The 23,605-nt window shown below is 43.8% G+C and overlaps 1 protein-coding gene across 3 annotated transcripts in view; it reads left to right on the top strand.

Moving 5' to 3' along the window:
- The window catches only part of ENAH (ENAH actin regulator), an 86,351-nt gene that overhangs the window by 24,635 nt on the left and 38,111 nt on the right, over window positions 1-23,605 (top strand). For all 3 annotated transcript variants that reach the window (XM_035111432.2, XM_035111434.2, XM_060272972.1), the window contains exons 2-3: window positions 17,480-17,645; window positions 21,893-22,070. In XM_035111432.2, coding sequence (XP_034967323.2) covers window positions 17,480-17,645; window positions 21,893-22,070 — 344 coding nt within the window. The remainder of the gene's footprint in view (window positions 1-17,479; window positions 17,646-21,892; window positions 22,071-23,605) is intronic.

Consider the following 23,605-nt stretch of genomic DNA (forward strand, 5'->3'; position numbering starts at 1 on the left):
CTGGTGGGGCTGGGCCAGTGCCTGAGCCCGCTCTTCACCCTCGCCTGCGCTTTCTTCTTCCTCACCTGCTACCTGGCCCGGGACAAGCCGGGCGGCCCCCGGTGGCTCCTGGCGCTGCCTCTGTGCTGCCAAGCGGGGGACTTGGCGGCGCTACTCTTCCCCCGCCGAGAGGAGGCGGCTGAGCAGGGCACACCCGGTCCCCCGCCGGCCCAACTGCAGGTGTTGGCGGGCTGGCCCAACTGCAGGTGTTGGCGGAAACGCTCCCCGGCCTCCGGAAGGCATCGGAGCGAAGTCCCGGCTCCGATGCCTTCCGGAGGCCGGGGACCGCTTTCGCGGCTACAGCCCAGTCGCGAAAGCGCTCCCCGGCCTCCGCAAAGGCATCGGAGCGAAGTCCCGGCTCCGAACCCTTGCGGAGGCCGGAGGCCGCATTCGCGGCTGCAGCCCAGTCGCGAAAGCGCTCCCCGGCCTCCGCAAAGGCATTGGAGCGAAGTCCCGGCTCCGATGCCTTCCGGAGGCCGGGGACCGCTTTCGCGGCTGCAGCCCAGTCGCGAAAGCGCTCCCCGGCCTCCGGAAGGCATTGGAGCGAAGTCCCGGCTCCGATACCTTTGCGGAGGCCGGGGACCGCTTTCGCGACTGGGCTGCAGCCGCGAAAGCGGTCCCCAGCCTCTGGGAGGCATCGGAACGAAGGCCCAGCCCCCCGAAGGTATCGGACGCTCCGATGCCTTCGGGGAGGTTTGGCCTTTGCTCCGATGCCTTCGGGGAGGCCGGGCCTTCGCTGCGGGCCTCCAGGAGGCATCGGAGCGAAGGCCCGGCCTCCTCGAAGGCATCGGACGCTCAGTGGGCCTCGCGCACCTCGGTTTACTAACTTCCGGGTTAGGATAGTTCGTAAACCGAAAGTTCGTAAACCGAGGTGTTCGTAAACCGAGGTTCCACTGTACTCTATTCCGAACTTAAAAATGGAAAGCGTAATGCTGCTGGTCAACAAAAGAGGTTTAAAAACTGTCTCAAGGCAAATCTTTTAAAATGTAGTGTATAAACACTGACAACTGGGAAACACTGGCCTGCGAGTGCTCCAGTTGGAGAACAGCCTTTACCAAAGGTGTCATGGGCTTTGAATAAACTCGATCTCAGCACGCAAGGGAGAAACGTGCTAAGAGGAAGGCACGCTTGGCAAATCCACACCGTGATCAACTCCCGCCTGGAAACCAATGTCCCCACTGTGGAAGGACGTGTAGGTCCAGAATTGGCCTCCACAGTCACTTACGGACCCATTGTTAAAATTGTGTTTATGGAGGACAATCTTACTCGGCTACTAGTGATCACCAAAGAAGAAGAAGAAGAAGTGTGTTTGAATGTGATTTTAAAGTGCATTTGGAACACCCAAGAACAAGTTTTGAAACTAATGCTGTTCACATTTGTCATATCTTTCCTTTGTTGGTTTATCATCTAATTGTAGAGTAGGAAGGGGCCCCAAGGGTTAATGCATTTTCTTGAGACCAACATGTCTCTCTGAATAGGGTAGATGTTGTTTGTCACTTTAAAACTGGTTTTCAAATTCTCTGTCTTCCACATCCAGGGAATCCTGTCCTTCTCTTGTCATTTGTCACAGAACCCCAGCATTTTGCAAACAGTTTTGGGTTTCATGCTTTGAGGCGGACTATGCTAAGGTCAGTCTTGCATAGTCTAAAATAGGAAAATCTCAATCATCCATAAGAATGCATACCCAGGGCCACTTAACACAGATTACTTATGCTTTAACAATTAAGTGGGCCTGATAGGAATCTCTTGAGCTGGACAGAATAGCTGGATGTACATGTACATTCAGTGAAATGTTTAAACAAACAGACAGGCACACTATACAATTGGTTGTATCTTTTCAGTCATCTTTATCTACATTGTAGGGAATGTTTGTAGGGAATGTAGTGGACAAGCCTGTCTTCAGAAAAGCCTTTCTGCCAGTATTGATTGATGATTCCCTGATAAGCTTCCAAAGAACTCCAGGATTCCACAGTTCCAACTTGAAAACCACTTACATAAACAAATGTGAGCAAGGTCATAGAAACATAGCATTGTAGATTTGGAAGGTATCCCTTCTAGTCATCTAGTCCAACCCCCTGCAATGCAGGAATCTCAGCTAAGGCATCTATGACAGATGGCCACCCAACTTCTGCTTAAAAACCTCCACTACCTTCTGTGGGAGTCCATTTTTGTCTTAGAAGGTTACAGCATCTGAAGTGATAAAATACTTCCTGTTCAAGTCTGCATGGAAATAATTGAATGGTAATCCCTCTAAAAGAATATTGGCCATATGCCACACTAGTGGAGTGAGTCAGTAGTATGGTCTTTACTAGCATTACCAATTATATATAGGTCAGTGGTAGATGATGTAATATAGGTTATTTCCTGTGGTCATGAAGCAGAGAGTTTGTCATTAAAGTGTGCGTTTTTTGGAAATAATGCTGCTCATCTAAAGGATGCATACAATTGAATGCTTGGACTGTAACGTGGATTGCTAAAACATGTACCTTGAAACTATTGGCTCAATTTATAGGAATGTGCCTCACGATTGGCTGCTTCTCCCCTTTTGCGCTCTGTTTCCTTCCTGTACTTCCTGTCCTGCATATATATGTTATTTTTGCATCATAGCCTTTGGGGGCTAATCTAAGCTTCTGAGTGCAGTTTGTCAGAGCTAGGTGGGATATTTTTGATGGTGTGCTAGTTGTCTGTTCTTTAGGTGAATTGGATATCTTCGTTGTTTTAAGTTCAGGTAGGTAGCTGTGTTGGTCTGAAGCCATCGAAATAAAAATTAGAAAAGTAAAAAATTGCCCAGGAGCACCTTATAGACCAACAAAGTTTGTTCTGGTATAAGCATGCATGCACACGAATGCTTATACCAGAACAAACTTAGTTGGTCTATAAAGTGCTACTGGACAATTTTTTACTTTTTTTTATTTGGTTGTTTTAAATATGTTTTATGCATTTATATTTTATATTGTTGTAAACTGCTACAAATATTTTCTATAAATAATTAAAATTAAAAATACTTAGCTCTGAAGACTAAACTCCACAAATTATGTTTACTGCTAACTAGAGATTTCCTTCAATGTTGATTCAAAATGGATTTCTAATTCTGGTTTGGGTGGTACCCTGTGTACTAACTGTGGTTAGTGGAAGCATATTTCTGATGGCCAAACCATGGTTTGGCTGACTTCTTAACTGAGCTGTTGAGGCTTGCTTACCATAAGAATAATTCTATATTTGGTGTTGTCTGAACATTTATATGCATTTTGAACAATTTTCTGTGGCATAACGGCATTGGGATACTGTGCTGGTTTGGAACTTAGAGATATGTGCCATAGCAATTAAATGAAACTACACAATAGAAAAGGCACAGACGGTGCCATTATGAGATTTGACATTTCAAGAACTGATTTTAAATGTGTTCATCTGTATGCACACATTGAATGACTACTGCTTTTTATCTAGCCCTGGAATGATAGAAATGAGAGCTCTATTTATGAAACGTCAGTTAGCTTTAAGAAGCAGTGAACGTTTTAAGATTTGAAAATGCCCTTACTGCTTAATTTACCCCACGCAGTATCCAAACCAGCCTACAGTAGAAACTAAATACAAAAACAAAAAAACCATCCAACTGTACAAAATCTAAAGCACTTTATTTATTTATTTATTTATTTATTTATTTATTTATTTATTACATCCCATCTTTTTCTCCCAAGTGGTGTACATGGTTCTGCCTCTCTTCATTTAGTCCCCCAAACAACCCTGTGAGGTAGGTTAGGCTGAGAGGTAGTGACTGGCCCAAGGTCACCCAATGATCTTTATGGCTGAGTTGGGATTTGAAACATGGTCTCTCAGGTACTAGTGTTAGCCGCTTTACTACACTGCCTCTATTACTACTGTATAATAAGTACAGTACAGACACATGTCTGAATGTTTCCTGTCTCCTGAATCGTGGTTGGGTTGTAGTAAAGTTTGCCTTGGGTGTGCTGCAGATTTAACTTCTACACGGGAGGCAATGTCTCATTATGTGAATGGAGGGAGGAAACTCCCTCCCTCAATCTCAGCCAATGGGATAGTTCCTATGAGGAAAGGTGTTCACTTAAGTACAGGCCGCAACCATTTTGCACTTGTCCAGTTGACACAAGACAGGCGATGCGTGGGTCCTTTGGGACATGGAAGAGGGCGAAACAGGCTTATGCATGCTCCGCCGACATGCGCAGGGGCCAGGAATGGAACCCCTGTGCAAAATGTTTGCCTTTGAGAATTCAGGCACCTTGTAGATAATAACATCAATTTGTACCATTTTTTAAATAGATGAAAACGGTTGATATGTTGTGTGGAACACTTCAAGTCACCATTATTTTTACTATTTATGTGTAGTGATTTATAGCCCACCTTTCTTACATTATGGAACATAAGGCTCCCCAGCACCTGTTTGACCTTCATTAAGGGTGCTGCAGCATGTGTACTAGGACTACAGTTTCTTCCTGGAGCGTCATTAAAATGTTCATTAACAGATGCTGCACTAATAATAATGGCAATAAAGATCTGGAATGCAGATTGAAAGACTTGCCTTATCCCTTACATACCCAGTAAGTTAATGTGGTCTGGGAGAGCAGCTTCTTCAAGTTCTGAAGATCTCAGAAGCTTCCTCCACAGTAGGGCTGGGCAATATATCGATATATCATCCAAAGTGGTTTGAAGTCTATATCGTGATATCAGTTTCATAATTTTTTCACCTGGCAATATATCACAAATCATGATGTGTGTGTGTGTGCTATGCAAAAATCACAGTGGGAAAAAACCATGAAGCCAGCCAATGCTTTTCTCGATTTCTGCAGCCCCAATTAACTCTGCCAGCTCACCTCTCCCCTGCCTCCTGCAAGTGGCAGTGAATCACAAGAACAGGGGCTGGCAAAAATCACAAAAAAAATTTTTTTGGGGGGGGGGCGTGAAGCCAGCCAATGCCTCTACATAGCTCCATTATATTTCAGACATTGTTGTATATTGGCATATCACGTTGTTTAACTGGTGGTATATCATGATGTTGAAAACCAGATACTGCCCAGCCCTAGCTGAAGGGTGGTCTTTCAATTTTTGAAATAAAATAACAACATACCCATACGGTTTGACACTAGTTAAGCAAAAAAGCAAAATTATTTCCCCCTGTTAGTCTCTCGGACAGCCTATTGCCAGCAAGAGGATAGAGAGCTACAGTGAAGCCGCTTTTGACTGTATTTTAATTGAATCAAGTAGTACTCCTTAAAAGGTGGTACTAGCCATTGTGGGCTTTTTTTTCTTTTAGCTGTCAAAATACTGGGAGGAGCTTCAAGGCCTAGCTCCTGCCATCTGGTATGTTTTGCAGTCTTCACTGAAAATTTTGCATCTGTTTTTAAGGCTTTCCCCCTGCCTCCTTGTTTGTACTGATTCTCACTTCACAATTTGTGCAAAGCATTTCATAACATAGCATTAATTAGTAATATGAATGGTGGTTCTTCAGTGCAAGAGACGAAACAGTTCTCCTTTAAAATATCTGGTGAATGCAAAAACAACAACAACCAAAAACCCTACAGATGATTAGCAAACAGGTTAAGAAAAATGACCTAGTCTACAATTATTTATTATTTAGCAAATATAACTTTTTAGAAAGCTTAAGAGCACTTGCTGATTGATACAGCATTCTTGTTCCCTAATAGCTGTTCTACACAAGTGATTTATAACGCTTAGGTAGGTGGCATGCACACTCCATACATTATTCTATTTGTATATGAAGAAAGACAATTTTTCTTTTTAAAAAAATTCCACCAGCAAGTCTTAAATTACTTCTGTGGTTCTTGTAGAAGAGTAACAATTGTGCTTAAAACAACACATTCCTGTTGTAAAGTGATCTGCTATAATGGTAAACTGTTTCAATGCTATCTCTAAGAGTTTGCCTGTCTATAAATGCAGTGTGTAACTAACCCCTTGTTTTGGGGGTGGGGGAATCTAGATTACTGTCTTAGACGTTCAAGAACTAAGGGTTGTATCCAGCTTGCACAACAGACTTTTCATTCCTCTCCTCTCCTCTGCAGCCCTCTGAGTACCCTCAAAATCTGCACCAGAGACAAGAATACACTTCCCCTCTATTCTATGTGTATACTGAGCAGTTGTGACTGTGAGAGGAATTAAGTCATTTCTCAAAAATTGCTCCATGGAAATTAGTTATGGCAGAGTTCTGACAGAGATTTCATAGACTAAATGCATGAATGGTAATGCTTCTCTAACATGGTAGGTACAGGTAGGTAGCCGTGTCATTCTGACGTAGTCGAAACAAAATAAAAAAATTCCTTCCAGCAGCACCTTAGAGACCAACTAAGTTTGTCATTGGTATGAGCTTTCGTGTGCATGCACACTTCTTCAGATGGTAGGTACAGTTGTACCTTGGTTCTTGAACAGAATCCGTTCCGGAAGTCCGTTTGACTTCTGAAAACGATCAAAACCCAATGCGCGGCTTCTGATTGGCTCCAGGAGCTTCCTGCCCTCAATTAGAAGCCGCAGAAGCTGCGTCGGACATTCAGCTTCCAAAAAAAGTTTGAAAACGGCAACACTGAATTCCAGGTTTGCGGTGTTCAGGAGGCCAAATGTTGGAGTCACAAGGTGTTCCAGAACCAAGGTATAACTGTATCTTGGAAGCTTTTCTGTACAGCTTGGTCAGTCAAAGTTTGTTACAAGAAAGTGAAAGGGAAGACTGAGTACACTGAGATGTGGTTTAATGCGCCACAATTCCAGGGTGCCTTAGAATACCGGCTGGTATTCCCAGAATAGGATTGGTTGTCTAATATGTATCCTGCTTATTCTGCAGCATGTTCCCAGGATGAACACCATGAAGTAGCAGATATGCAGTAAGCAAATGCTTAGCAAGCACATATTTACTTGTCCGCCATAAGCTTGCCTTCAAGCATTAGTGTTCAGCATTGGAATGTGTACTGAGCAGTCGTTGTATTGTGAAGCTGTCCTTTGATTGTAGGTGAGTGCCAGAACCTTTGCAGCCAAAAATGAATCTGTTAGATGCTTCTTTTTAACATATACAGGGATGTCCAGCAGGTTGACTGGGATCAACTGGTCAATCCCTGGCAGCAAGCAGGTCAATTAATTTCCGACCCCGACCCCCTCGCCTCGTCCTTTACTCACGCACGATTGCAAAAGCGGCAGATGGAGTCATCCCCTTAAAAAAGCTCAACAACGTTGACCTGCTCCCCTAAAAGAAGGTCAACAGCTTGGACTTGCTCCCCTAAAAAAAGATCAACAACTTTGCCCCCCCCCCCAAAATGGGTAGATCACTGCCAGCTTTTTATTGTAGGAGTAGATCACAGTCTCTCGGGAGTGGGACGTCCCTGACATATAGTAATAAAATTTCCTGCACTATTAATAGTTTAATTCATAAGCATTTTTTAAATGCTAAAAATAGCATACTTGATAGATTGCATATTGTGCTCATATTCAAACACCCACGTAAATTTTGATGTCACAAAAAATGAGTACTTGCCTCAAGTAGCCATCTTGTGATATAATGACCCATTGCTTCCTTGCAGGCTAAGGGCATCTAGCGATCAAAGAGGGCAGACAGTGTGGTGTAGTGGTTAAGAGTATTAGACTCGTAATCTGGTGAGCCGGGTTCGTGTCTCCGCTCCTCCTGGTGACCTTGGGCTAGTCACACTTCTTTGAAGTCTCTCAGCCTCACTCACCTCACAGAGTGTTTGTTGTGGGAGAGGAAGGGAAAGGAGATTGTTAGCTGCTTTGAGACTCCTTAGGGTAGTGATAAAGCGGGATATCAAATCCAAACTCTTCTTCTGCCCAAGACTAGGCCAATCTTCCAAAACCTGGTGCTCTGTACCTGGCTGGGGTTGATGGGAGTTTGTTTATTTTAAAACATTTCTAGGTGGGGCCAGCTAAAAGTGGCTTAAAACAATAAAATACAACATACAGAAAAACATGACTCTACAAAAGAAATAGAAATACGCCCGCAACCCCCCAGAAAATCCAGTAGAGAACAGCAGAGAATAGACATAGTCCAAACAACAAAGCATTGCTTATGGAAGGCAAGTAAGAAAAAAGTTCTTCCAAAATCCTTGCAGCCAGGGCATTTGATTGCTTTTCTACCGAGAGGGACTTCCAGAGTCACAGGGTCACCATGTAAAAGGGCCCTCACCCATATGACCAGTAAGATCCTGCCAGGTGGTCTGATCATCAAACCCGCAGTGTCTGCATTTTGGACCAGCTGCAGCTGCATTCTAAAGCTGCTAAAATTTCAATAAAATCAGCTTCGATAAAATCATTCCATCAAAGGAAAACAACAAAAATTTCAACAGCAAGGACATTCTTATCAAATAGGCTGTCAACCAGCTTGTCATGCTCCCATCAAATGCCTGGGATAAAAGATGAGTTTTATTTTGGTGCTAAAAGGAGGTTAATTATGACCTCCTTTTAGACCTCACTGGGGAGAATTCCACAGCTAGGGAGTCCCAACCCAAAAGGCTTTTCTCTTGGTGAACCTTCCCCTCAAGGAGAAAACCCTCAGATGAAGGGTCTGGATAGGTTCGTATTGGGAGAGGCAGTCGGATATATATTGTGTATTTTAATTCCTTGCGGATCAAGTTGCATTCAGTAGGACTCGTTTCAGTGTAATCATTCCCATATGAAGGAGCGATGTGGAATGATTCCTTTGGAGAAATACCATGAATACAGTTGAGGAATGATTTTTGCAGAAGTAGGACCTGTCTGTGCTGCTCTATTTTTAAAGGTATTTTTAACCTGCCCTTAAACAGAATTGCTGGGATGGATGCGTTGTGCTCATTGATCTTTTCTGCAGAGCCTGTGAAATCTTCCATGCCCATTTTCTGATTGTATCCCTTCATAACACTTTATGCAGAAGAAAATGCCCTTGCCTGAATGCATGTGATAGTCACTTTGTAGTAGCTTGGAAAAATTTCCCAGTGGAGTCCTGCATACACTTCAATGTTACCTACTACATTTAGAGAATGAGTTCCGGAAGGAAAAGAATTATAGCATATGGCTAAGATTTCAGTGGCATGTTTATTTTAGGGACCAGTTACATTCTTGCAGGACTACTCTCTGACTTAATTAGAAATTGGGACATTACTTTCAAGCTTCTAGTCTAGTTGAGCACTCAAAAGTCTTGAGAAATATCCATTGCGGGGGGTTACACATTTACTATGAGAACTTTAAGATTGTCTGACAAAGAGCAGCAAACACTGAAACTGGCAGGTATACCCTTGGCTGTGCTCCAGCTGCCTGTAGCAATGTAAGTACACACCATAGTTCTTGTTTGTGATAAACCGTACAGAAATTCTGTTTCTGAAAGATAATACAAACTTTTAAATTTATTTAAATGGTTGTTGAAAAGAGGTTGATCTCTCTGATAACAAGTGGAAAGAAATTAATTGTTGCACGCAGTTTTTTATATGTAGCAAACTATTTTTAGCACGAAAAGCTTGAGCACTACAAAACAATTACCGGTAACAAAATAAGAGTTAAAGGTACATTTGGAAGATCTTCCTGCATATGTGACTTTATGACAAACATAAGGGAGTGACTGATATCTCACATGAAGCCTTTTCTCTGAGCACTTGTATTTATCCTTTTGAACCTTTTAGGATTAATGGTGAAAGTCATTCTTTACTGAACAGTACTTGAACTTCTCAGGTACTACTGGTTTTCTTATTATTAGGATAAACAGAAAGGTTGATCTGGTTTCTCTTTGCATCATAGATAAAATGTTTTTAAACAAAAAAAACAAAAATGGGCTATGTGCCAAGGGGGAAAAACCCTAGGATTTTGTACCAATATAATTTTGTATCTTAGTTGCTTAAAGCATGCTATTTTCCAAAAACATTTTAAAAGGGGAAAATGAGTCATTACTGGTTTTCCAAACAAAGTTAGTGTTTAAGATTGAACTGTTACTATCTCAATAATGGCATTTGTTACTAAATCCAAATAAATATTGTATTTAATTACCGTGTTTCTCATATTATAAGACATGTCTTATATTAATTTTTTCCTCAAAAAAACACGACATGGCTTATTTTCGAGGGATGTCTTATTTTTTAATAAAGTGCACGCGGGCGCTGTTTGCCGGGCTTGTCAAGCCCAGCAAACAGCGCCCGCCGATCTTCGGTGACAGGCGGGGGTGGGCGGAGAGCGGAGAACGATCTCCGCTTCCCCCCCACCCCCGCCTGTCACACAGCACAGGTCCGAAGATCGGCGGGCGCTGTTTGCCGGGCTTGTCAAGCCCAGCAAGGAGCGCCCGCCGATCTTCGGTGACAGGCGGGGGTGGGGGGAGAGCGGAGAACGATCTCCGCTTCTCCCCCACCCCCACCCGTCACACAGCACAGGGCCGAAGATCGGCGGGCGCTGTTTGCCGGGCTTGTCAAGCCCAGCAAACAGCGCCCGCCGATCTTCGGTGACAGGCGGGGGTGGGGGGAGAGCGGAGAACGATCTCTGCTTTTCCCCCCACCCCGCCCGTCACACAGCACAGGGCCGAAGATCGGTGGGCGCTGTTTGCCGGGCTTGTCAAGCCCAGCAAACAGCGCCCGCCGATCTTCGGTGACAGGCGGGGGTGGGGGGAGAGCGGAGAACGATCTCCGCTTTTCCCCCCACCCCGCCCGTCACACAGCACAGGGTCGAAGATCGGCGGGCGCTGTTTGCCGGGCTTGTCAAGCCCAGCAAGGAGCGCCCGCCGATCTTTGGTGACAGGCGGGGGTGGGGGGAGAGCGGAGAACGATCTCCGCTTTCCCCCCCCGCCTGTCACACAGGACAGGTCCGAAGATCGGCGGGCGCTGTTTGCCGGACTTGTCAAGCCCAGCAAGGAGCGCCCGCCGATCGTTGGTGACAGGCGGGGGTGGGGGGAGAGCGGAGAACGGTCTCCGCTTCCCCCCCACCCCCGCCTGTCACACAGCACAGGGCCGAAGATCGGCGGGCGCTGTTTGCCGGGCTTGTCAAGCCCAGCAAACAGCGCCCGCCGATCTTTGGTGACAGGCGGGGGTGGGGGGAGAGCGGAGAACGATCTCCGCTTCCCCCCCACCCCCGCCTGTCACACAGGACAGGTCCGAAGATCGGCGGGCGCTGTTTGCCGGGCTTGTCAAGCCCAGCAAACAGCGCCCGCCGATCTTCGGTGACAGGCGGGGGTGGGGGGAGAGCGGAGCACGATCTCCGCTTCCCCCCCCACCCCCGCCCGTCACACAGCAAAGGGCCGAAGATCGGTGGGCGTTGTTTGCCGGGCTTGTCAAGCCCAGCAAACAGCGCCCGCCGATCTTCGGTGACAGGCGGGGGTGGGGGGAGAGCGGAGAACGATCTCCGCTTCCCCCCCACCCCCGCCTGTCACACAGCACAGGTCCGAAGATCGGCGGGCGCTGTTTGCCGGGCTTGTCAAGCCCAGCAAGGAGCGCCCGCCGATCTTCGGTGACAGGCGAGGGTGGGGGGAGAGCGGAGAACGATCTCCGCTTCCCCCCACCCCTGCCTGTCACACAGCACAGGTCCGAAGATCGACGGGCGCTGTTTCCCGGGCTTGTCAAGCCCAGCAAGGAGCGCCCGCCGATCTTCGGCTCTGTCCCCCGATGCGCTACGGCTCGGGGAAGCAGGCAGGGAGCTCCTGCTGGGTCCCGCGCCTTCGCCTCTCGCTCGGTCGGGGCTTTGCGATAGTGCTTATTTTCGGGGTATGTCTTATTTTTCACCAACCCTTTGAAATCCTGTCATGGCTTATTTTTTGGGGATGCCTTAAAATATGAGAAACACGGTAGCATAGTAAATTATTTTGTTAGGAGCACAAATCTTCAGGTTATAGAACAGTAGCATAATCTATAACATCATTTCCCTAGAGGAAAAACTACAACTGAAAAGGCAAAGAAAAAGCGACTTTGAATTGATTTACCCTTTAATTGATAAAGTTTGTTCATTGTAAATCATGGGTGGCATTCTACTAAAGTTTAGAGTAGACCTATTGAAAATAATGGACCTAACCCAGCTCATTAATTCTGGTGGTTCTACTCTGAGTAAAACTTAATTGAAAACTAGTTCATGGTTCCCCAGCACATTTAAAAGGGTATTGGATGTTAATCAACCAAAGGCCTACTTTCCCTCCCATCCAGCAGGGTAATGAATGAGTAGCTCTGATATGTGTGTACACACACACACACTAGCTGGCCATGCCACACGTTGCTGTGGGTTATTTGTGTGATTTCCCCTACCCTGTGCCGATTCATGACGTATCCCTGTGATTCCCCCACTCCTCCCCTCACCCCCCCCGGCTTATCCCTGTGATTGCCTCCTCATCCCCCTCCCTCATCCCTGTGAATCTCCCAACTCTGTCCTGATCCATGACCTATTATGCCCCCTCTTCCCCCCACCCCAGCTTATCCCTGTGATTTCACCCTCTCCTCCCCCTAACTCCTCCTGGGTTATCCCTGTGACCTGTTCATTTTGCATACAATCATTCCCCCAATGCGCATGTTCTGTAAAATTTTGCCTGGTCCCAACCCTGACTCCCCTACCCAAGTGTGTTATGTGAAATAACATTTATTCTACCCAAAGGCATGGCCCTGTAAAAGGCCCACATTTAGTTGATTCTATGCTGCGGCCTATTCGGCCCCCCATCCCCCACCCACGCAGGCCCCTAAATCCACTCAGCCTAGTCTGCAAAGCAGAGGCGAGATACTGTGGAGAGGGTAGGTTTCATTCCTGTGTCTCCCCCCCACCCTGTTCTGATCCAATATCTATCCCTGCCCCCTATTCGGACCCCTATCCCCCCCCAGGCAGGCCCCTACCTCCACATGGCAATGTTGGGCCTTGTTGCTGCAAAAGGCCTGTTTTCAGTTGGTTGGGCCTTGTTGCTGCAAAGGGCCTGTTTTCAGTTGGTTGCTGTGGAATTTTGTGATGTCATTTGGTGGTGCGGCTTTCGAGGCAGCTGTAGGCAATCTGCCCTTCTGTTGGATGCTGCTGGAGTCTTCAGAGCTTCTGCTGGTGACATCTAATTTGGGCACCACTTTTTGTGTGTTTAATCATTAATTTAGGTATGAAAGGTTTGCTTTTTTGGGGGAAAAATTATGCCAGATCCCTCACTGATGGGCATGGAATGTTGTGGCCAAATTTGTTACATTACAGTTCAGCGGTTACGAAGAAAGGCAGTGACCTGCGCACGCAATGCCTACATTTATATATAGATATAGATATAATGTGTATTAAAAGGATTCAGAGCAGGAGTTAAGGGGGAGGCTCAAACAAACAATGCATACCAGTAAAATACTGTATTTTCTTCAATATTTCATTTTGATACACTGCATTGAAAGCTCTCAGTCATTGTGCTTGCACATTTTGATTTAGTTCTCAAACTGCAATTCCCTCTGGAAAAACAAGTTAAGTATTCTTGTCTTGTCTAGCTAGGCTTCATGTTGTCTATTGGTGACGGTGCAAATACTCTGGGGTTATTGATTTGGCTTTTCCGTTTATAGTACAGTATGAAGAGACTAAATACCTTTGCAATAAATAACTTAGCTGACATACGTTGGTGTACTCTCGAATCAGCCTTAACTAAAATAACTTCTACTTTGTACCAAGTATAGACAGGGTTATAAAGTCTGAGTAAGGCCAGTGGCATAATCTGTGCTTTGCATCGAATATCGGCATCAGAACTGTGATGGAGATAACACTAACATGTCCCTAAATGCTTTACCACTGAGTATCTGCTTAATATCTTAAATGTCAGAGAAGCTAACCTAGTCAACATGGTGAGCTCTTTGGTCAGGAACCGGCATTTAACATTGGAATAAAACAAATGCAGTTTGCACATAACATTAGAAAATAACTATGGTTTAACACAGATTAGAAACATGCTGGTAAGGTAAAGGGAACCCTGACCATTTGGTCCAGTTGTGACAGACTCTGGGGTTGCGGCGTTCATCTCGCGTTATTGGCCGAGGGAGCTGGCATACAGCTTCCAGGTCATGTGGCCAGCATGACAAAGCCGCTTCTGGCGAACCAGAGCAGCACACGGAAACGCTGTCTACCTTCCTGCTGTAGCAGTACCTATTTATCTACTTGCACTTTGACATGCTTTCGAACTGCTAGGTTGGCAGGAACTGGGACCGAGCGACAGGAGCTCATTCCGTTGCGGGGATTCAAACTGCCGACCTTCTGATCAGCAAGCCCTAGGCTCTGTGGTTTAACCCACAGCGCCACCCACGTCCCTTGCTGGTACTCACTGCTTAAAAGGCTTCTACAACAAACCACAAGCTCTAGCTTTGCTACATTTGTGTTTGTGGGTGATCTGGACTAATTCTGTGCGGGTTTATTTCAGTAAGCCAGTTACCGTAAATATGAAGAGATGACTGTCTTGCTGCAAGGCTGCTATATAAAACAGGTTATAGTTTTCTAGATAATATCCTAAATCTTCATAAATGACCCCAATCCAGGTTAATTTGTGACCTCTTTTTCCTCCACCAACACTTTAGTTTTTACATGCTGCAATCCTGTACCCACTTATCTGGGAATAAGCCGCTTTTAGCACTGATAGTTATTTGTGAGTAGACTGTGTCTAGGATTGTGCTGTAACAAATGTTTAAAGATAGATTAACATAGTTTGTGATAGAGAAAAAAACTTCACTCTTTTGATGTTCATAACGCTCATCTATGCACACTGACTCTAGTGCTTGTGTTCTCTTAAACTAGCAAGCTATCTTCACATTTTTATTCAACAACCATCCATGACCTGAGAATGTTTTAGGACCGTGCAAATGGTCTGGTTTCAGTGTACTGTACTTTACTGAAGTACATTCACTTAACTTTTCCCAAGTGTTTTAAGAAAGAGCATTGTACACTGGGCATGACTGTTGGATCTAGAAGTAGGGTCGTTGTATCTAAAAAAGAGCTATCCAAATAACAGCTGGGAAAGTATGCGTCAAACACCACAAGCTAGTTTGTCTCACTCATGAAGCAGATGTCCTTGCAGTTTCTTTGAGGATGAGCTATGTAGTCATTGTTTCTATGTTTCATTTTTGATATCTGATTCTATTGTATTTTTAGTCCTGTTTTTCCCATGTCGTAGTGGATGTTTTCTAGTGGGGAAGGGCAGAACTTGAATGGGTTGTTTATACTTCAAGATTATACTGAATAAATGGTTTATACTTATAAAATAACTGACTGTGATACTCCCCCCCCCCATTTCCATAGAGTAATGTGGTGGTTTTCTGGAAAGATTATTTTTTAAAAAAATTGCTGCCCTTTTTATTTAATTTCTATTTAGAGAACAAATCAAAACTAACATTTCATGTTAAATTTATATGCTATATAATTGCAAAAGCAAAAAATTATTGAACTGAAATATTTCAAATGTGTATTTAGCGTGGTTTAAATATTATAATCAAACAAATTCAGGCAAATATTTTAAGACACGACAACTAAATATATGGGAAGTTTATACTGCTATATAAATTTTGGGGGCGGAGGGATGAAAATGCTGAAAATGGCCTGAGGTGCTGTCAACATAAATCTGCAGGTCAATGGCTCATTTGACAAAATATTTGATCCTCCTACAAGATAGCAGGGTTTTTTTTAATGTTATTTTTTCCATATTTTTTCTGAATGCATTGTTGCTTTCAGTTTGCTTCATGTTATTATGTAACACTGGAAATTATAATAAAATTTAATAAATAAATGTAGTAGTGAGAGATGGTCTTCTGAAAAGATTAAAATGTGACTTTTGATTTTAGGTTTTACTAAGAACATTCAGGTTACTTTACAGTTGCCCAGTTTGACTTGAACTCTGCCGTATTGAATAATTTCCAGCCAGTCTCCAATACTCTATTCTTCGACAAGGTGTTCAAGTATGTGGTCTGTGCTGGTTGGATAATGCCTAGGATGAACCTAGCAGCTATTTGTTCAGGCCAGTAGATTATATTAGCAGGCTCTTTAACATAATGCTCCTTTTTGTAAATCCTATTGAGCCGCACTCTGCTTTATGTCCCTTGGAATCTGGGCTAAAAGCCATATATTCCCAGATTAATAGGGGTCATGGAATGTGTGGGCAGTTATAAATGGAAGAAGAATCTGTGCTCTGAAGTTGCAGGTTGAATAGGTCTGGTTCACATCTCCATGTATTAAACCTTAGTTTAAAACTAACCATGATTTAATGAGAATGAGCTGTATACTGCTACACTGTTCAGAGGTTCCTGTGGCATCCCATCCCTGCTATTCCACCACAAATTAAACAAGTCACAGTCTGTCTTGTTATGTTGTCCAAATCTGGGGCTGTTGGTTTGTTTCCTCCAAACAAGTCATAAGTGGTAGCCAAGGTTTCTTACTGGCTAGCGTTTTGTGGTTTGCTTGAGGAAACAAAACCAGGAGCCTGTGTTCTGTTGACACGACAAGCCAGATTCTATCTTGTTTCATCCATGGTGCAGTAGGGGGGGGGGCTCTCTGAGTAGCATGCACTAGCATATTGAACATTCAGATTAAACCATGGTTTGTTTTAAACAACTGTTGAGGCCTACCTGTATTTAAAAATAAATAAATCAAGAGAAGCCTAATAGTTAAAAGCAAGGATGCCTCCTGAATCTCTGTTGGAAGAATGTTCTATAACCTGGGACCAGTGTCACTAAATGCTAAACTTCTGGTTGAGTCCAGTCAGGCCTCTAACTGAAGCGTTCATAAACTGAAGCGAACTTTCCTATTGAAAGTAATGGAAAGTGGATTAATCCGTTCCAGACAGGTCCGCGGAGTACTCAAACTGAAGCGTACTTAACCCGAAGCATGGGTGTAATTGGTTCCGGAAGTCTGTTCATAAACTGAAGCGAACTTTCCCATTGAAAGTAATGGAAAGTGGATTAATCTGTTCCAGACGGTCCGTGTAGTACTTAAACTGAAGCGTTCATAAACTGAAGCGAACTTTCCCATTGAAAGTAATGGAAAGTGGATTAATCCGTTCCAGACGGGTCTGCGGAGTACTCAACCTGAAGCGTACTTAACCCGAAGCATGGGTGTAATTGGTTCCGGAAGTCTGTTCATAAACTGAAGCGTTCATTAACTGAAGTGAACTTTCCCATTGAAAGTAATGGAAAGTAGTGAATTAATCCATTCCAGATGGGTCCGCGGTGTTCGTAAACCGAAAATTCGTAAACCGAGGTGTTCATAAACAGAGGTTCCACTGTATGTATGTATGAACGTTTCAGAATGGGAAATGAGTGGTAGAATGTTGACTTTGTTTTGAAAAGGTGTTTGCTTTCATGTAGTTACACGTAGGTAGCCGTGTTGGTCTGACGTAGTCGAAGCAAAATAAAAAAATTCCTTCCAGTAGCACCTTAGAGACCAACTAAGTTTGTCATTGGTATGAGCTTTATGCTTTCATGTAGGACATTTAACGTCACTTGTTTTTTCCCCCCTTCTAATAATTTGTTTCCCCTTGTTTTAACAGTGAGCAGAGCATCTGCCAAGCACGGGCTGCTGTAATGGTCTATGATGATGCTAATAAGAAGTGGGTACCAGCTGGTGGATCTACTGGATTTAGCAGAGTTCATATATATCATCATACAGGCAACAATACATTTAGAGTAGTTGGCAGAAAGATTCAGGATCATCAGGTAAGTGATTAAGCTCAAGTAATTAAAATGGCCTTTTATTTTAGTTGGTCAGATGTAAATGTTCTCTTTCATTGATGGAAGGAGATGAACTTTTGGATACACCTCAGAGCCTTTAACTTAATAGAATAATGGGACAGTCAAACGTGTCAGAGGCTTTCAGAAGATTTTCACCACAAATCTACATTTTTTATCATCTCTTGTCTCTTTTACCAAAAAATAGATAATGCCAAGTGAGTGGAATTATCTGGGGGTTTTGGAATGTAGAGTCCAAGGAGTTGGTGTAGGTGAGATCAAAGTTTCATTTATTGATTTAACAAGCCAGCTAGCTCACAGTTTCAGATGGAAAAGAAAATAGGATTATTATATTTGAAGTATTTTTACATCATGCCACTTAGAAAATATCAAGGGTCCCTCATTGTACTCACCCTCACAGTGTGATTTCTTTGTGAACTTTACAAAAGTCCCAGTCTGCTTAAGCAGAAAGGATTGCATTTGTGACTTCAACATTCTGATTTTTAAAAACCAATATCAGTATGTGTATTGCTTACCTCTTTAAGGGTCAGTGTATCAGGGACATATAAAACAGAAACATTTGTTACAACAGATTCATGACTGAGGAGCCAAAGGTATGTAATTGATAATGTTTTGAAGACAAAATGAAGATCATAATGCAAATCTTTAGTGCAGCTGCACCTGGAATACTGTGTTGTTTTCTGGTTGCTTTACCTCAAAAAGAATATTGTAGAGCTGGAAAGGGCTCAGTAAAGGGCAATCAAAGTGATGAAGGGGATGGAGCAGACCCCCAAACCTCACCAAGAAGTGGGCTGACCATTACAACGAAGTGGTATTCACCACCACCCCATTTCCAGACAACCCCCCCACACCACATGGAGCAAAGACTAAATCAAGGCTATTTCCTGCTCCCTGCATTGGACCAATGACCACTTGAGATAGGCGCATGGTTGCCACGGAGGCAATGAACTCCCAGACTGGACCCAAGGCGTGCTCAGCATGAATGTTGAAGTCACCCAAAACCACAGAACTGGGGTTCTCCAGCATCACACTTGAGACAAGCTCAGCCAGGGAGGCTGATGAGCAGCAGTTTGGGCAGTACACCAACAGCACCCTTAACCAGTCTCTCTGGCCCAGCGTTTGATACAGACCCTCTAGTGCTGCTCCAAGGAAGGTGGTACATGATGGTAGTATGTGAATAGTCTTTCCATTCTGGGCTGATGTCACACCAAGTACCTGGGTGGGCAGAGCTGAGTCAAATTGGCCTACCCGGCTGCCCCCACCCAGGTCTCAGTGAGACTCAGCCTCAACCAGGTCAGCCTGCTGAACCACACTCAGATCATGGATTAGCATTTATTGTGAACTGTCCTGGTATACAGCAGAAGAACCAGCAGACAGTGTTAGATTATCCATTGATGCTGTGATAAGGGAGAGTTTGATGAGGAATATCAGGCACAGACACCTGTCATCATCCCTTCAACATCTCATTCTGTAATGCCTACCCTTCCCCTTGATCACCTTCTACTCCGTTACCCTTCCCTCAAGACATATCTTATATATGGAACGCTGCAAAAGTAAAAGTAAGGATACACAATTTATCATGCCACCAGGTCATGCAGACATCAATCCACAATAGGTCACATGTACAGCCCACCATAAAGATGTCAAGCCACCAGCTGAGAAACAGAACAAAACCATCTTGTACAGACATCCCACCCCATCTCTCACCTGGGGTATAAGCAGTCACTGCAGATGGACCATAAATAGACACCAACAGGTGCTGTAATGAAAATATTGTCATTCAGCACTCATTGGTAAATAGTAACTGGCCCTCAATAAAGAAAACTGTAAAAATTCTCCATCTGTTCCTATCAGCTCATCTAATGTATAAATCCCAGAATCTAGCCACTTCTTCCATAGAAAGAATTATCTTTAAATCAGGGTTAGCCCATGAAGTTAATTTAACTATCACCATATGGATCAAACTGTAGCTGGCAAGCCAGCATACACAATGACTCTCTAGTTGTTGAAATTCGTGATGTAGACCCTTTTTTACATGTATAGACTGCAGTACAACCCATCCAAAAAGAGTTATTACTTGAGCCACCTCTCAAATTGCTCATGCTGGGGGTACTCCCAGAAAAAGAAACTTGCCACTTGTTTGTAAGCATTGAGAGATATGCCTTGTAGTATAAAATAATATCTGGAAAATTAAATCATTAAATTATTTTAAGTGATGCACGAGGTGGTGAATTACCCCAAGTAACCATCGGAAATAATACATTAAACTTCTGAAAATATGCTTGGGAAACCTGTTGACAAATACCACTCAGAAAAATTATTGTTCATGACAGTACATCTTAAGTGTGTTAACCCTAAGTGCTAAGTTTAAGTAGTGCCAGATCTCTGTTATGAACCTATTTAAGCTTAATTTAATGATTTGAGAAAGATCTGTAGAAACCAAAATCCCTAGTGAAAATGCTTAGTGAAAGACACACACAGCAGGCAATTTATACTTGCCCTCTGGCATTCTTATTTTAACCACTTTATTGTTCATCCTGAAATTTGTCTAAACTTATCCATTGATCTGATAAATTCTGATATAACTGTTTCAGGCCTGCTAACAAATAGTAGCAAATCATCTTCAGACAAAGCTAATCTAAATTCCACTTGCTCATGCACAAACCATAAATCTTTCTGTTCTGTCTAATTGCATATGCCAACGGTTCCAAACATAAATCAATGGAGAAAGAGGACATAAGAACATGGGAATAATAGTCTTTGTAACCTATCCCCAAGTCTTTCCCCACAGCCAAATCAAGTGACGCAGCCAAGGCAGGTCTCATCTGCAGGTGCTGCTTTTCTCCCCATGCCCTCTTCTATAAGGTAAAGGTAAAGGACAGTGTTCTCGAAGCTACCAACATGAGTTTGACCAAACTGCGGGAGGCAGTGGAAGACAGGAGTGTCTGGCGTGCTATGGTCCATGGGGTCACGAAGAGTCGGACACGACTAAACGACTAAACAACAAAGGACCCCTGGATGGTTAAATCCAGTCAAAGGCAACTATGGGGTGCGGTGCTCATCTAGCTTCAGGCCGAGAGCTGGCGTTTTTCCACAGACAGCTTTCCGGGTCATGTGGCCAGCATGACTAAACCGCTTCTGGCGCAACTCTTCTGTACTGCCCTACTGGCCCAGCACCCATTTCCACCTGGAGCTGCACTCATTGGGGCAGAAGGATGGAAGAGAAGTTATACTATGTTACACCTAACCCTCTGTTCTAGTCAGAGAGGGTATGCCTGCTACTGGGGCATACATGTACCTCTGCCTTTAAAAAAAGGGGGGGATCCCTAAATGAAGTTGGAACTATGAGAAATACGTGTCTGAATGAATGAGTCGCAAGAGGATTCGTACTTACCGTAGCATTTCCTTCCATCTGTGCACATTTTGCGCATTAACTGCCTCTTAAGAATCTTATGGGGCCCAGGTGGCGCTGTGGCTAAACCACTGAGCCTAGGGCTTGCTGATCAGAAGGTTGGCGGTTCGAATCCCTGTGACGGGGTGAGCTCCCGTTGCTTGGTCCCAGCTTCTGCCAACCTAGCAGTTCAAAAGCACGTCAAAATGCAAGTAGATAAATAGGAACCGCTACAGCGGGAAGGTAAACGGCGTTTCCATGTGCTGCTCTGGTTTGCCAGAAGCGGCTTTGTCATGCTGGCCACATGACCTGGAAGCTATACACCTGCTCCCTCGGCCAATAATGCGAGATGAGCGCGCAACCCCAGAGTCTGTCATGACTGGACCTAATGGTCAGGAGTCCCTTTACCTTTACCTTTAAGATTCTTCTCATTCCATTTCTATTAATGCTAAACAATATAGTCAAACGCTGTGAAATATATTCATTTAACGACCGCTTACGCATTTTCATTGGAAAATTACTGTTTTGTAATATATTGGTGGGGGTGGTGTTTTTTAAATTGTTATTTGGAGTGACCTAGCTGGCACTGCAGGGTTTTTTATGGCTGATAATTAAAACAATGTAATTGAGGAAAATCAATAGGGAAGGGGACATTTGCTGATAACAGGAAGTGTATTCCAAGGCATTGGGCCTCTTAAGCAGGACCACAAGCAAATCTCTTGAATTCTTTTGGAACAAGGGGAAGGGGGAAGGAATACACATGCATAGGTGAAAATGCTACAAAGCACCTTTAAGCCATAACTATACTTTACTATTTTTTTAGGTGGTAATAAATTGTGCCATTCCAAAAGGATTGAAGTACAATCAAGCAACACAGACGTTTCATCAGTGGCGGGATGCTAGGCAGGTGTATGGGCTCAACTTTGGCAGCAAAGAAGATGCCAATGTCTTCGCAAGTGCCATGATGCATGCCTTAGAAGTGTTAAATTCACAAGACTCTGGTAAGGCTGCTACAAATTTCCACAACCGTTTATAAATAGTGGCTTATTGTTCATTCTTACTTCATTCTGTTCATCTTGCGTTGGAGTAGGAGGTCCAAATACATGTTTTAACCTAAGTTCTTATCTTTCCAATAGACATGAGTTAGTTAGAAGTAGATGCCTGAATCCTACGACTGTACATAACAAAATGTTGCTATCCTATATGGTAAAGGATTAGCAAATCCGTCTTATGTGCATCACAGTTTGCTTCATGGGTATTATGGAGTGAGTAATTACTTATATTTGGGAAGAGATTGCAGCAAGTTCCTATGCAGTATTTCCAGAATATGTGTTAGGTAAACTACCAGGTGGAATGAAATAAGAACTTCCTCAATAGGGCGTGTTGTCTTTGTCCATGGAGTTTTCTTGGCAGGGATACTGGAGTGGCTTGCCAGTTCCTTCTCCATGGTGCTGGAGGAGACTCTTGAGAGTCCCATGGACTGCTAGAAGATCAAACCTATCCATTCTTAAGGAAATCAGCCCTGAATGCTCCCTGGAAGGACAGATCGTGAAGCTGAGGCTCCAATACTTTGGCCACCTCATGAGAAGAGAAGTATCCTTGGAAAAGACCCTGATGTTGGGAAAGATTGAGGGCACTAGGAGAAGGGGACGACAGAGGACAAGATGGTTGGACAGTGTTCTCGAAGCTACGAACATGAGTTTTACCAAACTACGGGAGGCAGTGCAAGACAGGAGTGCCTGGCGTGCTATGGTCCATGGGGTCACGAAGAGTCGGACACGACTAAACGACTAAACAACAACAATAGGGCGTGGGAATCGCCTTCAAGAATGCATAGATGAAACTACAGTTTCGATCCACAAACCTTCAGGAAGAACATTATCTTTATTCCTTAAAATATTGCATTTAAAATATGGTGGCACTGCTTAGGAAATATATATATTTGTCTTTAATGCAAGTATTAGCATTTGTGTGCGATATAACACAATGGGCGATATCCAACTAAGGGTGCCCCTTGAAGCCCATGGCTCTCTACTGTTTGAACCAAGCTTAAAATGATTATGTCCACAAGGCAGAAGAGGTTTAGGGAGTCAGAGTTTTCCTTCTTCTTGGATGGGTCTCCAGCTGTGCAGAAAACAACTGTTTATTGAACTCATTTTGACAACTGAAGTCCACATAAACTTTTGAGCATGAAATAGCTTTGGTGTTTTCTTTATTGCGAAGAGAGCTTTGCACAGGTACTATAGGAACAACTGCTAAGCAGAAGATCAGCAAGTCGATGCATTAAAAGTCCAAGGCTTCAGATTTTTAAAACTTAGCTCTGTCAGTCAAAAACAAAGACATCTTAATTAGAAGACCTGCTAAAAATCATTTGTTCCCTGAAATGGCTTTTAGGAAAGACCCAGCTTTCATTATTAGAAGCAATTGCTTAAAATACAACATTAATGTAGTCTCCTAGTGGCCTTCTGATGGAGCATGAGCAGCAAAATTAGAACATGGGTGTTCTCTGTGCCATCTGATGAATGTGCATCAGACC

The sequence above is a fragment of the Zootoca vivipara genome, chromosome 3 (genome assembly GCF_963506605.1).
Source record: "Zootoca vivipara chromosome 3, rZooViv1.1, whole genome shotgun sequence".
NCBI lineage: Eukaryota > Metazoa > Chordata > Lepidosauria > Squamata > Lacertidae > Zootoca > Zootoca vivipara.